Genomic DNA, 15,451 nt, shown 5'->3' with positions numbered 1-15,451 from the left:
CGTGTTGTGTTCTTGGACAAAAAGTGTGTTCTTGTTGTGTCTTGGCTGGGATTTTTACTTGTATTTTTTGTCTCTAAGTGTTAGTTTTGTTCCTCACTAACTCATTGAGTCTATATCTAGATTTGAGCTTTAAAAATTGATGTTGTTGTTGTGAACAAGAAGTCGCCGTGGGTTGAAGTTGTTGTTTTAACTTGGTCATGTGGTGACCTTGTTGTTGGGCGTTGGTTGGTGATGTTTTTGATCATGTTGGTTGTTGTTGTGTTCTTGTTGTTCATCACAACCTTTATCTAGTGTTAAAATAAAAAATACAACACCAAAGAAACTTGACCGTTTGTTGGTGGTTTTATTGTTGGTCTTGTTGTTGTGGAATTGGGCGTTGGAACTTGTTGTTGTTCTTGGGAGATTGTTGTTGGTTGTTCTTGTTGTGGTTATTGTGTTCTTGAAGTTCTTCACCATCTTCATCACCTTGTTAACATAAAGTGAATGATAGATCCTAAAAGGTGAAGGAAAAAGGTGTAAGTAATTGTTAGTCTTGAAAGACCTCCAACCACCAAAAAACTTTACATCACTTCTCAACTACTTTTCAATTAAGCAGGGTTCATGTTTTATGGAGAAGTACAAGTCTAGTCAAAGACTTTTGGGTCTTGAAATTTGAATTTCAAAGACTAGTTTGTATTTTCCTCCGTTGACAATTTCCATCAAAGTCCAAATTGTAGAATTGATCAAGACTTTCACATTTGAAAATAAAATTATTGACCGAGGCCAATCAAGGACTGCCACATCACCAATTACTGTTCACCGATAAATTTTAAGCTCAAATTTTGATCTTTTAGTTTCATTTTCTGTCTTTAGTTCTGTTTGTTGATTCCCATACTAACTTACAAGCTAGTGATGGAACCAACTCCGGCCTAAAACGTCTTTGGGCATGCTTAGCAGGACGGGCACCATTCTTGACTGCCAACTGATGGACCGCTACTTTTGGATTTAAGCCAGGCATTTCGTTATAGCTCCAGGCAAAGACATCCATATATTCTTTGAGTATGGCCATATAAGCAATTTCCTTCTCCTCTTCTAGAAACGCACTCAGGTAAATTGGTCTTGGTTCTTCATTGGCTCCAAGATTAACTTCCTTCAAGGGATCTATTGTGGCCTTTACTCCTTCTTCATGTTGCGATGGAGCATCTCCAATATCTTTCTCCTCTTGAGGATCATCATTGTTGGCGGATATATAATAACACCAAAAGGCATTTTCTATCTCTTCATCAACCTTTATTTGAAATGAGATATTTTTTTTGTTCTGGGTCGTAACATGATATGAGGAGCCAACACTCTCTTTATTTTCTTCACTTTGCCCAGTATAAACCACAATATGCGCATTTGCTTTTAGCACCTCGTTGCATGAAACCACCAGTTCTGTTTGTCGCCTCATTCTGGAAGGGATCAAACTTTGGAAGTCCTTCTGGATTTTAAATGAAGAGTGCATCATCATGCTTTGATGACTTCTTTGACGCTTGTTGCTTTTCTTCTTATTTAGAGGTCCCAACCTTTCGAACACGGAAGTTCTTGCAGTTAGTTCTCCAAGTCGATAAAAAACAGAGGGTCTTTTAGCAGCAATGGATTCTTCTTCTATGGTGATGTAATTACTGACTGCCCTTCTTATGGAGATTCGTATTGGAGGTGGCTGTGTGTATACTAGGCCTTTACGTGCTTGCCTGGTTGTACCCTCTGATGGAAGTTTTCCCAACCTTGATAGCTCATTAGGATTGTATCCAACCTTTACAAATAGCTTGTATGCATTTGGATCAAAGCCCTCTTTCATAGGCTTCGTAGGGAGTGTCATATCTTGTGGCAGATTTTGAGCCACAGACTGTTCAAGAAGTCTTGAGGATGGATTTATAGCATCAATCTTCCTGATATGTAAAGTTAGCCCCTTTAGCACATTATCTTGGGAATCCGATGGGTGATCTTTTTCTTTCCTTACCTTTGGTACGTAACGAAGAATAAGAGTTGCCTTCTTTTTCGTAAAAGCGATACCTTCTTTATTTGAAGTGGAGAGAGGCTTCTTGGTGGCGACTTTTTCGACAGTCACTGCGACCTTCTTAGATGGAAGATCGTCACATTTCGTCTTGGTGACATCTTCAACCCTTTTCTCATCCACAACATGCTTCTTTAAGTAGAATTTTGCATCGACAAAATGTGACTCAGCTTCAGTGAATGGCTTGTCATCGGCAACTATCTTTATTTCCACTCCGCCTTCAAGGTACTTCAACCATTGATAGTAAGAGGACAAAATAATTTTGTTCCCATGCACCCAAGGCCTACCAAGTAATATATTGTATGAAGTTTTGGCATCAATCACATGCATCAATGGGTTTGATTGAAAATCATCCATACGAATCCCCAACTTGATACATTCCATGGCCCTCTGACCCCCTTGGTTGAAGCCTTGGATAATTATACGGCTTTCATCCAGTTTGCTAGTAGAGATGCCAAGCTCCTTCATCGTACGAATAGGAAGGATATTGACTCCAGATCCTTCATCTATCAAAATTATATTGATATTCTTTCCTAGAATTTGAACCACCATATATAAGGGATGGTTATGTAGGGTCTCACCAAGAAGAAGATCGTTATTTGTGAATGTGATTTTTGTATCACACACATGTGCCTCTTTACCAAGAGTTTCAACAAGCTTTTCGAAAGGTAAAGGAACCTCCATGGGTAGATTCTCATCCTTTGCCCCCTCTTTAGCGGTATTAAAACAAGACGCCTCAAGGTTGACTTGGGCAGTCTTTACACGAAACCAACTCGGTAAGAATTCCTCTACCGGACGCCGAGGTTTTTGGTGGTGAAGCTCAGTCACCCTCGTCTTCTTTGGGAATTCAACCAACTTCTGTTTCCTTAGTTTCTTTACCATTCTCCTTTTGGTTGGCTGCTTGGATGACTCTTTTTGCAAACTTATCCTCCTGTGTCTGCGCCTCATCACCAGAGTCCAACCTTCATCATTGCCTTCGTCAACTGAAGACCTGTCAGGCTTTAATATTTTCTCATTATGCTCTTCGACACATATTTGGACTGGGTCGAGCGAGCCAAAAGTAATAGAGATTTGATGAGAACTGGCCGTCTCATCGTCAAAGAAGATTTTCTTCTCTTTTGCCAGTTGAATGACTTTTTCTTTAAAGACAAAGCACGAGCCTATGATATTTGCAATAATTAGGGTCATTGGTCTTTCCAGCTTTGTTAGGACGCTGCATCTCTGGGAGTTCAATCAGCTTATGCTCAAGGAGATCATCGAAAATCTTAGAAACATCAAAATCAATGAAGGGATATTTCTTTTCTTGCATCTCCTTTAAAGTTTGTTTATTCGGACGTGCTCCAGAAGTCGTCTTCACACTTTACTTCTTGCTTACCTTTGTGGTGACCTTCACAGGAGACACATCAATATTCATGGACTTCTTGTTTTCATTTTTGGGAACAAACTTGCCCTATCTTTTGGGTTTCTGCTTTTCCTTTCCCCTTCGAGGGCATGAATAAGCACTCCTTCCTTTCCAGTAGAATACATGCTCAACTCCATGTCGTGAGCACGAGTATCTAACTTTTCAAAGGATTTTGGTTTAATTTCTTGCAAGATGTAGAGAAGTCTCCAATGAATTCCTTGGACGCACATCTCTATTGCAGAAGCTTCACTGAGCCTATCTTTGCTGTTTAGACTCGCATTTCTCCATCGATTGGTAAAGTCGATGACTGGCTCATCCTCTATTTGTCGAGTATTTGTTAGCTCTATCATTCTCACTGTACGCCTTATGCTATAAAACTGATTTAGGAAATCGTGTTCCAATTGCTCCCAGCTATCGATGGAGTTAGGCTCGAGGTCTGTATACCAATCAAAGGCATTTCCCTTTAGGGAACGAACAAACTGTTTGATAAGATAGTCACCGTAAGTTCCAGCATTATTACATGTCTCGACAAAGTGTGCGACATGTTGTTTTGGGTTACCTTTTCTCTCAAATTATTGAAATTTGGGGGATTGATAGCCAGCAGACATTTTGAGGCTATCTATTCTTGCATTGTAAGGCTTGGCATATGCAAGGAAAGACTTGGTGACAACATCATACTTGTCTTTGAGGGTCCCTTCAATAAATTCCCTTAATTGCCCAATCGGGATCATTCCCTCAGCAGAAACTTGCACCTCTTTAGTCGATGGTGTTTGTTTCATAGGATTTTCTATCTCATGAACCTCTGGAGTTTTTCTCGATGCATGGCTAGATTCTCCGTCTATCAAGCCTTCCACCCTATCCACTATTTTATTAATCCTAGCTTCTTGATTTTGAACATAGTTGGTCAGGCCTTCAATTGCCTTTGTTAGATTCGCAAGTTGTTCCTCCATAAACGAGGCATCAGTTACCATTGCTTGCATGATTACCGGAGACATTGGAGAGTAAAATGGATTATCACATAAGTTGATCCTTGAAGTGCTCAGCTTCTGTGGTGTAAGTGGAGATGACGCATTTGTTGAACGGCCATCGCTCTTTGCGCCAGAGTATTTGGAACCGGAATGCTCAGGTAGAGCTAAAGTCTTCTTAAGTGAATCTGTCATACTGCTTCCTTCTTCCGAAGCACTTTTATTGGACTTCATTCCTTTTGGGATTGAAGATCCCAAAACTGGAGCTGGAGCGGATGACACTGGATGTGTTTGTTGTCCTAGCAAGCCTGTCTTGCTTCTTGTGACAGCTCCCAGACTTCCGAAAGTAACACCAAGGTTCTACTTCAGCAGAGAACTTTGAATCTGCAGCCTTGGAAGCAGTTGATTGAAATTGACCTTCTTGGAAGTCATTTCGTTGTTCTTAAACTTTGAAGTATGAAAAGTTGAGATGAGAGGTAGAGATTGTCCCACTGGGCGTGCCAATTTGTTTCCAACATAATTTAATTCATGAAAAATAAACTTCAACCACAAATAAAAATATGAAAAAACAACAGTTTTATTGATAAACGGTGGGGGTACAAATCTGTTCGTCCCTTGATCTTCTCTCTTGATTTTCTCCGTAATTCGAGGGCCGTCAGTAGTATATTTCTCGAATGTATGAAGATTTGAATATGAATTTCTCCGTAATTCAAGGGCTGTTAGTGACGTATTTCTCGAACGTAGGAACATTTGGATTTGATCTCCATGAAAGGAGGGTTTGTCTTCTTGATGTATTTGATTATCAAAAAGAGAGAGTTTTGATCTTTATGAATATCTCATGAATTTATTGGGATTTTTCATATCTTTGATCTCTTTGTGAATATCCCATGAATTTGTGGGATACTGGAGATGTCTCTTTAAAGGGATATTTGCCCCCTTTATATAAGTGTAATTTAGGGTTTAGGTTGAGTAGCCATCAAACTAGATTTAGGATAAAGTAGCCCCCAAGAACTCTTAACCAAAATTGAACTCTTTTTGTAGAGTCCACAAAATTTTAATGTCTACAAATGTCCCCTGCTTCAAGGCTTATCGGAGTGTAGACTTGATGAAATTCAAAGACGAGTCTTGAAGTACCGCTTTCATCTTTACGATCCTGCGGCTACAGATTTGCATATTTGATTTATAAGAGAAGAGATAAAGAGCAGATTTGGTCCCATTGGGCGTGCCAGATTCTATTGGACAATAAAATTTTTGAGGCCGAAAATAAATAATTCGAGACAAGAAAAATATATTGCCACAATCAATTTATTGATTTCAATGCGAGTGTTACAATCTCTATGAATCCTCTGATTCGCCTTTTCAAATATAAATTGATCTTGAATTTGAACTTGATTTCTTGATTTGAGGGACTTGATCTTGACTTGTGCTTGAATTTAAGGGTTTTTGAGCTTGTTCTTGAATATTGCGGTCTTGATATTAAATCTTGATGAATTTGATTTGAATGCCTGAGCTTTTTAGGAAAATTGCGGAGTTTGATCCACGAGCTTTCTCTTGTTACTTGTTAGAGTTCTGGGGGTGGGGTCCCTTTTTCTGAATTATGAGACCCCTATTTATAGTTGTAGGAAAGAAAGAGTAATGTGAACTTTCTTTAACCAATCAGATTTAAGTGATGTGGCGCCTTTTATGGGCTTTTATTTCATTGGTCTGCTGCATCAGTTTGACATATGACACGGTCCTATTGACTCCTTCACTTAATTTGGCATATCACGTCATTTGACATGTGACGCTTAGTTGGGCTTCTAGAATATGATAATATTTTGGGTTTAGTAAACTGAGTTCAGCATTTGTAGCCCAAATTAATGACTAACCCAATAAATATTGACCTTATTTAAATTCATACTTATTTGGATTTAAATAATTAATTTAATTATATTAATTCGTAATATTTATTCGGAACTAATATATTTTGAATTTAATATAATCCGAATTTTGTACGAATTTAAATTTAATAAAATTGCACCGCCCATACAGTGCATTTGGCTTTTTTTTTTTCTTTTCTTGTTTCATAGTGTAAAATAACATTGGATTTATCAATCCAATGAAAGAAAAATGTCTTTACTCTTTGTAACATAAATTATATATATATATATTCATATTTCTAGGAATAAGAAATTACAGTTGTTTTCTTGATCTGTCACTAATCTACAAATCCAAGAAAAATTAATAGCAAAAAAAAATAAAATGTGGTTATTTGGATTGAATGGAGCATCTGGATTTTCATCTTCATCAACTGCTGAACAAGTTACTCAAGGAATTGATGCTACTGGCCTTACTGCCATTGTTACAGGTTCACAATTTTTGACTGACTAGTTGTTACTCCCTCCGTTCATTTTTACTTGTCGCATCGAGTGTCAAACAGTATATGAATTTTGACAAATCAATATTTTAACATGTGTTTTTTCATCGTGATAATATATACTATGAGCACCCAAGGGTGTGCCCTAGTTGTTCAATGAAGTTGAGATGAGAAGATTGCAACTTATAATAATTTTAGTCAAATTGATGCACGTATTTTAGTCAAATTGATGCACGTGACATGTAAAAGTGAACGAAGACAGTATTTTTTTTACCTTTTCTATTTTGGGTGGGGTGGGGGTGAGGGTGAGGGTGGTTTTTCCACTTGATGCTATTTCTTCTCCTGTTTATAATTATTTTTATGTTGAAATACTGTAGTGTATCAAAAAAAAATATATACTCAACTAACAAGCAAGAGTCACAAGCATCAAATAATAGAATTAGGGGGTCGTTTGGTCGAGTGTATAAGAATAATATGAATAGGGTGTATTAGTAATGTTGTGATTATTTCTCATCGACGGTTTGATTTGTTCTATGAAATGAATAGGTTGTATTAGAATAAGAATAGTACTGAAAAGGAATAGTATTTTGTATTGTTAATGTCATGATTTAATGTGTATAAGAAAAATACTGAATAAGACGTAATAGGAAGTCACAGGTTCAAGCCTTGGAAACAGCCTCGGGCAAAAATGCAAGGTAAGGCTGCGTACGATACACCCTTGTGGTGGGGCCCTTCCCCGGACACCGCGCATAGCGGTAGCTTTGGTCCACCGGGCTGCCCTTTACTATTCTTATACACCATACGAAATTATAGTTCTCCAGTTTACAGTTTATGCTGAGAGCCGATAGAAGAAAGTTGAACTTGTGCCTAGTTTGTATTCTTGCATGCGTTATGTTTGTTGAGATAAACTTGGCCTGAGTTCACAAAACAGGAATTTTTCCTAGCCCGGGTAAAGGAGAAGGGTTGTGTTAGGTTGATGCAAGTGTAATGACTTGACTGTATTTCTTGATATAGCTAGTAAAGTCAGTAGCGGAGGCAGGATTTTTATTAAAGGAATTCAACATCTACTATATATATGGCCTTATGTATTTGGATGAACCCCCTTCCGGCCCTCTAGCGCGGGCCTTAGCCCCTGAGTAGAACTTAAGTGTGGATACCAATGGCAAGAAATGTTCATTTGACAACTTTTCTTACTTGCTGACATTTCTTTTCGTAAGACTGCAAATGGACGGTAGTAAATTGTCTTTGACATGGGATGTTTTGAATATGGGAGTCCATGATATTTATGTTGATTTATGTCGAATAAATCAGAAAGAAATAATTGAAGTTAGCAGCTTTTATATCGCCTATTTCAAGAAATAATTTGGCAACTTATTTCATCTCATCTCCGTAAACTTCCATGTTATGAAACCTCCTATCGACTGTATTTTTATGTTTCATAAATACCAAGAGTTCAAAAATTTATCGATTTCAAGAATAAATAGATTTAGGTAGAGAGTTTCGTATTGCTTTTCTGGCTTATAAGGTCATTTTGGAATTGGATAACGATTGCCTCCTAATTACTTGCTAAACTTCAATGCACGCTGAAATGCTGAACAAAGGCTCACTTTTATCCTGATCATTAAATTTTCAGGAGCATCTAGTGGTATTGGTGCAGAAACAACGCGTGTCCTTGCAATGCGTGGTGTACATGTAGTGATGGCGGTTCGCAATGTAAAAAGTGGCACAGAAGTTAAAGATAGTATTCTTAAAGAGATTCCTGAGGCCAAAATTGATGTAATGGAGTTGGATCTCGGGTCTATGGCATCCGTTAGGAAGTTTGCAGCAGAATATAACTCTACTGGCTATCCTCTGAACATCCTAATGTAAGCAAACATTTTGTTTTAACTGTTTCACGGGTTCAACATACAGTCATAATTTGATTTTTGCTTTCAATTTTGGTCCATTAGTATTGTTCGGAACAAATATTCTGTCCACTCTGCCCTCCACCTTGATGCATGAATATTAAGTTATTAAATGCCTCTACTATCTTTGAAGCAACAATGCAGGGGTTATGGCTCCACCGTTCATGCTTTCTCAAGACAACATTGAATTACAGTTTGCAACTAATCATTTAGGTAAATGAGTTTATATTTTATGTTTGCTTAAGATATCTTAGTTATAGGGAAAGTATTCTCATTTTCATCAAGATTTTTCACCATACAATGCCATCCCTTGACTATGTAAAATACAATGACTCCTTTCTCGGGATATGTGGCCTTTTATCATTTTGATTGGCTAATTTTTGGTGAAAATGGCATCATTCTTCAGAGCTATATTTGCTTGTAGAAGATCTTTCCATCAATCGTTACTTGTTTTCTGCATTAGATTTCTTTTGTTTTCTTACTTTTTCTTTCCTTTTCTCTATTAAAAAAATATGTTTTTCCTTTTTATCTGCTGTAACTTGCCCATTGGTTTTCAAGAATCTAAAAGTAGGACTCGTAAATTGTCTGATGGAATGTTATATTGAAGTCTATGTTACTCGGTCTGACATTCACCAGGCGGGATTTTTGAAGAGTTCGAGCAACATAGATTGAAATAGATGGTTGTATTTTAAATCCCATCATGTCTTTTATTTGGTGTCAAAACTGAAGTGCAACTTCAAGTACCTAGTCAGTTAGATTAATGCCGACAGCTATGTGTGTTTTCTTATCTTGAGATTATTTCAGGTTGAAGTATCACTTGCTTTCACCAATGTAAGACTAGTAATGTTTTTGCAGGTCATTTTCTTTTGACAAATATTTTGATACAGAACCTAAAAGATACAGCTCAAGCAAGCCATAAAGAAGGGAGGATTGTAAACGTTTCATCAATGGGACATCGATTTACATACCGCGAAGGAATTCGCTTTGACAAAATCAATGACAAAGATAGGTACCTTCATGGTCTTATGCGCATATATTACTCTTCTTCAGTATACGTCTCTGTCTATTTACCTACACATCTTTAAGGATAAACAATGGGCATAGTTAAATTTGGAGTCTGAATCGGAATTATAATATGAAGACTGGGTCTAAAATGGGGTTATATGTTACTTTGGTTAACTTAGAAGTGACCCAATTCTCATGCTTGCTCACAATAAGTATGTTGCAAGGTTTTGTATCAAAAAGAAAAAAAATGTGGCAAGTTCTAATGAATTTTCAGAAGTACACATTATTTTGGCATAATCCAAAGTAGAAACAATGTTAGTTCCTCATTCTATATTCTACTTTTCTTGGTATACTAGGTTTTGCAATATCGTGTGTTATCATTAATGCCTCAAGTTTTTGTACTTGGAGAAACAACATGATATTCATTGGTTGACATATATATATATATATATATATATATATAGCTATCAGTTTTACTTTAGAATCTGTCTGGACAGTATGGCAGTATAAAACCGCAAATTGTATCAGGAAAACAGAATGAAAATCATGTTCAGGATCAGACGATGAATGCTTTTGTTGCGCAAGAGATTTACAGTAACGTTTATTTTCTATTTCCAGTTACACTGCTATACTTGCTTATGGACAGTCAAAGCTTGCTAATATTTTACACGCGAATGAACTTGCAAGGCATTTCAAGGTAAACTATTGTCTTCTGAGTATTCAAACTTAACTTAATTTCTGCGACTAGTAACATGTTGAACATTTTAGTATCCAGAGGAAACATTTTAGTTGCAAAAATTTAGACTTCATGTCCCTGTCCGTTGTTCTTCTCTCCCAGTGACAATTTTGAAGTTGAATTACTGTTTAATTTTCAAGGAATGTACATTTCAACAGTTTCCACCATTATATGCAAGTTTTTTTTTTAATTGAAAATCATCCGAGTAATAAGTCTAGGAACTAAAAGAATTTATCAAGAGATTACATTAGGCTACGTATCCTGTAAGGCGTGCAGTATGATCAAGTGGTTCTCAAGACATGCTAAGCAGAAGTTCTAATGATATATTATACTTGTCTTGCCTGCACAGGAGGAAGGATCGGAAATAACGGCTAATTCACTTCACCCAGGGGCAATTAATACCAATCTTCTCCGTCACCATAATTTGGTTGAAGGTAAATTTTTGAAATCATCCACAGAGTGGTTGTTATCGTTTTAATGCCATTTCTCATGAAATTGTACCCTTCAATGGGCTATAAATATACATTTCCTTACCCCTCAAAGTAAACTACCCCTTATAGGTATTTAAAATGGAACAAGAATTTAAGGGAAGTAATTCTTTCATGAACGTTCGCTGTATTAACTGATAGGAAATGTGGTACTTCCAAATCCTTCTAGGGCGCCACACAACCAACAGTGAGGAGTTACACCATGCAGGGCATATACAAAGTTTAGAACCTCAACATGATATAAATGTAGTGTTTGAAGTTCTTTAATCCTATTATATTTCCTATTAGTTAATCTTTTCATTTCCGACCTCTTGCAGGTATAGTTAACTGGATTGGCAAATACTTCATTAAAAATATTCCACAGGTGAGTAGTTTCTAGCAAATGTAAGATTATATATAACTGTTTTGTCACAAAGATTTTGTGTTTATTTCCTCATATGCTTCTCTCTCGATTCTAGGGAGCGGCAACAACATGCTATGTGGCTTTGCATCCTCAGGTGAAGGGAATAACCGGTGAATACTTTGCGGATAGCAATATTGCTGCACCAACTTCTCAGGCTAAAGATGCAGAATTGGCAAAGAAACTCTGGGATTTCAGCTTGAATTTGACAAAACCTCAGTAAAAGCAATGCCAATGTTGGTTTGTGGATTGCTTATCTCAGTATGTGATCATCGGACTACGCTTCGTAAATTCTCATGTTTTTTTCTTTTCAAATACTGTTTTGCTATGCACACATCTCTACTGGTTTTGGATGTGTACAGATAAAAACTACCCAATCTGTGGTTTGTGCTCAGATGCTTGGGTGCAAAGTAGTGGCACATGTAGAAAACTTGAACTTCTTGATTATAGTGTCCCTTTTTGGTATAGCCTTATTGCTTCTTTTCATCATAAGTTCATCAGTATACTTCTATGCTTTTGCAACTATTGTAACTTTTAATCTGTTTGTCTTGAGCCGGGGTCTACCGGAAACAGCTTATCTACTTCATCTGAGGTGGTGCTATGGACTCTGTACGTTTTACCCTCCCCAGACCCCAGTAGGCGGGAATACACTGGGTATGCTGTTGTACTTTTTAATCTGTTTCCATCTAGATTCTGTGGATTCATATTGCATATTCGACGATTCAAAATTTGCAACATGGTTTAAACTTGTATTGAAGTTGGTCTTCAAGGATCAACAACAAAGAAAACATACCGAGTGTATTCCCAGAAAGTGGGGTCTGAGGAAAGTAAAGTGTACACAGTTCATACCACTACCTCGGAGGTTGTTTCAACTTTAATTATGTTTTCGCCAATAAGTAGTTAATTAAGTACCTAACGAACATGAAAAAATCATAAAGTATTTTCTCTCAAGTACAGAAGACAACCAAAATCTAATCAATATGTCAAAGTGGTGCATATATGGTTGCATTTAATTAAAGCCGTAAATGTTGTTGTAAACATGAGAGCAACATCACTAAAAAAAATAATGTGAGGGCATATCATGCCTATGGACATGAATTATTTTAATTTAAATATTCAAAAAGCAAGTTTTAATATGACGAACTTGAGCCACAAAATATTTTCTTATTGGCAAATTATTGATTCACTAAAACAATTATCAATATTGGCAGAAATATTTTCTGTTGTAGCAAGATGGAAAAAGACTTATGGCTAGTAGTTGTTAGAGAAGTATATTCGGGTCGAACATGTGACCTATAGATCATACTATGACCGGACATACACTTCATTGTTCTACGAGTCAGTGCAAATCTTTTACTAGCCGGCATCATAATTGTATCGATGTATTTATTCACAAATAGACACTTCTCGATCATTATCACGGAGTTTTATTTGTTAAATTTAAAACTTTATAACAGTGACTGTATTTTAAATACAAGACTGAAAAGTGGATGGTGAATGCGTTTTCAACATTATTAATAGGACAACAAAGACAAGTATTACATCATTGTACAGAAACATAAAATCACAAGTACTTGTATATTAATTTTATTTTCACAAAACTAAAGTACATTATCTATATATAACCATATACTATAATGTATTGACTATGGAAAATGAAAGGGTGATAAAGAGAAAAAAAAGTTGAGGTGTAATATCCAACTTTGGCAAAAAGTTATACATGAGGTATACTGTAGAACAAATAAGAACCTGATATAAACCTTATTTGTGTTATAGTTAAGCCACATTTTTCATATGATCAAAGTAGCTCGTCGTGAAAATAACTTTCAGTATATATTTTAACCATATTACTAGTGTATCATAAACAATTTAATTTTGACTTGTAACTGCAATCCCATTTACTGCCATATTGGTGTGGTTAATTTTGGCTAAAATTGGTGTCAAGTCCCTAGGGGTGACATTCACAAGAAGACCATATTTCATGAACAATGTCAGTGACATCTTTTGTTCCACCTTGTGCCCCGGTGCCACCGCGAGCCGGTGTCGGAGTAGGACTGCTGCTGCTATTGATTTCATTTGCAAGTAGGCTAAGTCTTTGCCTAGACAGATTCTTGGTCCTGCATTGAATGCGACGAATCTGAATGCGTCTTGAACCTGAAACTTGTTACCGTCTTGTGACAACCAGCGCTCTGGCTTGAATTCTAAACAATCTTCGCCCCAGATGAATTTCATTCGCCCGGTTGAGTATATGGAATATGTGATGTTTGAACCTGCCGGCACGAACGTGCCATCCGGCAAATAGTCATCAGAAATGACATGCTTCGAGTCCTCTGGGACTGACGGGTAAAGTCTTAGGGTTTCTGATAAAGCTGCCTTGAGGTATGTCAACTGATCCACCTCTTCAAACACTAGTGGCTCTTCCAGCCACCTTGACGTGTCGTCGCCACGTGTCTCTGCAAGGACAGTGCAGAGCTCGACCAGTATCTTTTCTTCCACCCTAGGGTCCAAGCTGACTAGCCAGAAGAACCAGCTCAATGCCACGGATGATGTGTCACGTCCAGCCAGGATGAAATTGAGCGCCACGTGTTGGAGGAACTTGTCAGAGTAGGATTCCTTTTTCTTCATGAACCTAGACAGCAAGTCGTCGTGCTGGGGCCCGCCATCCCGAGGATTCACCAGCTCCAGCTTACGTGTATCGATCACATCGGTCATGTAATCATCCAATTGTTTCAAGCTCCGGCTCAGGCTAACCTCCATTCCAAGCCCCAACATCTTCTTCAACTTCCAAATGAACTCGGGTATAATGAACCGATGCAACGAGGCTTCAGTGGCTCGATCAAATGACGTGGCAAATGCATTTTCGGGTAGACCTGGAGAGAGCGTCTCGGGGTCTTTGCCAAAAGTCAAACCACAAATGTTATCAAAGGTAAGCCTCAGCAAAAGATCCTGCAGCTCAATCGGCTCGCCCTGAACCTGAGCCATTTCAAGTAGAGGACAAAACCTATTCTTAATGGCTCGATTCACCCAACGACCCATGGCTTGCCTCAGGGTCCGCGTGGTGAATTCCAGCGCAGCCGTCTTGCGCTGGAATAGCCACGTGTCACCATCTGAATTGAATATACCCTCACCTAACAAATCATGAAACACCGCTTGCCAAGTGGGACCCTTGGGGTAATTATCAAACCTAGACTTTAATATATGTTCTAAATTTTTTGGATCGCACGTGACTGTCACGAGACCTTGTTTGAGGGCTAAAAATGGAATTGCACATATGCAAGTTTGGTATGTACCGGTGCAGACCCGAAGGTTTTCGGATATCCATTCATGCATCCGGTTACCGTTTTCAAGCAGGCCGGGTAAACTTCCAACAATGGGCCACATTTTTGGGCCTTTGGGCCCTTTCATGGATTTTGTAATGGACTTGAACCATAGTAAATAGCCTGCTACAATTGATACAATCATCAGGCCTGTTGATACCTCCATTTCACTCACACTAGAACAAAAAAAACTCCCTGTATAAAAGATTAATTCATTAATTAAAACAAAACTTTGGAAAAAAAAGAAAAAAATTCTCACAATTATTTGCATTTAATGTCCTTAATTATGGCAACCTTTAATTCTGAATTTTGTTCCCATTAGCCTAAATTTGATATAAAATTTAAGAAAAAAGCGATTTATTTTTTAAATTAATGGTCTAAAACACTTGTTAGACGATTTGAGGGTTATGAATCATTTTATTAAGGATAAAAGAAAAAATTTAAAATTAATTTGTTTTCGATTATAAAAAGGTAATTTTTTTTGGACAGACAAAAACAAAAGTGTGCTACATAAATTACGGACAGAATAGTACTCTTTCCGTTTCACAATAAGTGAATTGTTGGAGTATTTTTTAGTGTTCAAAATAATTGAATTGTTCACAATTCAAGCGGACAGAATAGTACTCTCTTCGTTCCACAATAAGTGAATTGTTGGAGTATTTTTTAGTTTTCAAAATAATTGAATTGTTCACAATTCAAGATAGATATTGAATTTCTTTTCCAAATTTATCATCCATTAATTAAAATTTTGATCGAGTTTCAAGGATTTTATATTAGCAGCTTTCTTGTGCCCCATTAATTGAAGGAATACTTTATATTAGCAGCTTTTAAGTACTTCTTCAA

The 15,451-nt window shown here is 37.2% G+C and overlaps 2 protein-coding genes across 2 annotated transcripts; one reads left to right on the top strand and one right to left on the bottom strand.

The window, feature by feature from the left end:
* Positions 1–6,431: 6,431 nt before the first annotated feature.
* On the top strand, positions 6,432–11,758 carry LOC107865309 (short-chain dehydrogenase TIC 32, chloroplastic). The gene is made up of 8 exons (XM_016711604.2): positions 6,432–6,749; positions 8,392–8,623; positions 8,796–8,875; positions 9,518–9,671; positions 10,286–10,364; positions 10,753–10,837; positions 11,209–11,255; positions 11,350–11,758. The coding sequence occupies exons 1-8, from the start codon at positions 6,644–6,646 to the stop codon at positions 11,512–11,514; spliced, it is 948 nt and encodes a 315-aa protein (XP_016567090.1). The 5' UTR covers positions 6,432–6,643; the 3' UTR covers positions 11,515–11,758.
* Positions 11,759–12,850: 1,092 nt separating this feature from the next.
* Positions 12,851–14,803, bottom strand: LOC107865299 (cytochrome P450 86A22; the record flags this gene model as incomplete). Its single annotated transcript, XM_047414574.1, is given in 1 exon segment — positions 12,851–14,803. A coding segment is annotated over 1 exon segment (1,614 nt). The 3' UTR covers positions 12,851–13,160.
* Between the last annotated feature and the right edge of the window lie 648 nt (positions 14,804–15,451).

The sequence above is a fragment of the Capsicum annuum genome, chromosome 1 (assembly GCF_002878395.1).
Source record: "Capsicum annuum cultivar UCD-10X-F1 chromosome 1, UCD10Xv1.1, whole genome shotgun sequence".
NCBI lineage: Eukaryota > Viridiplantae > Streptophyta > Magnoliopsida > Solanales > Solanaceae > Capsicum > Capsicum annuum.
The sequence above is the reverse complement of the archived record's forward strand: the minus strand, read 5'-3'. Positions and strand labels throughout refer to the sequence as shown.

What these genes read in the sequence shown, in the direction of transcription:
- LOC107865309 (XM_016711604.2), top strand. Translation starts at nt 6,644, where the DNA reads ATGTGGTTATTTGGATTGAATGGAGCATCTGGATTTTCATCTTCATCA. An exon ending in TATCCTCTGAACATCCTAAT is followed by an intron (nt 8,624 to 8,795) that starts GTAAGCAAACAT and finishes CTATCTTTGAAG; the next exon opens with CAACAATGCAGGGGTTATGG. An exon ending in AAAATCAATGACAAAGATAG is followed by an intron (nt 9,672 to 10,285) that starts GTACCTTCATGG and finishes TTCTATTTCCAG; the next exon opens with TTACACTGCTATACTTGCTT.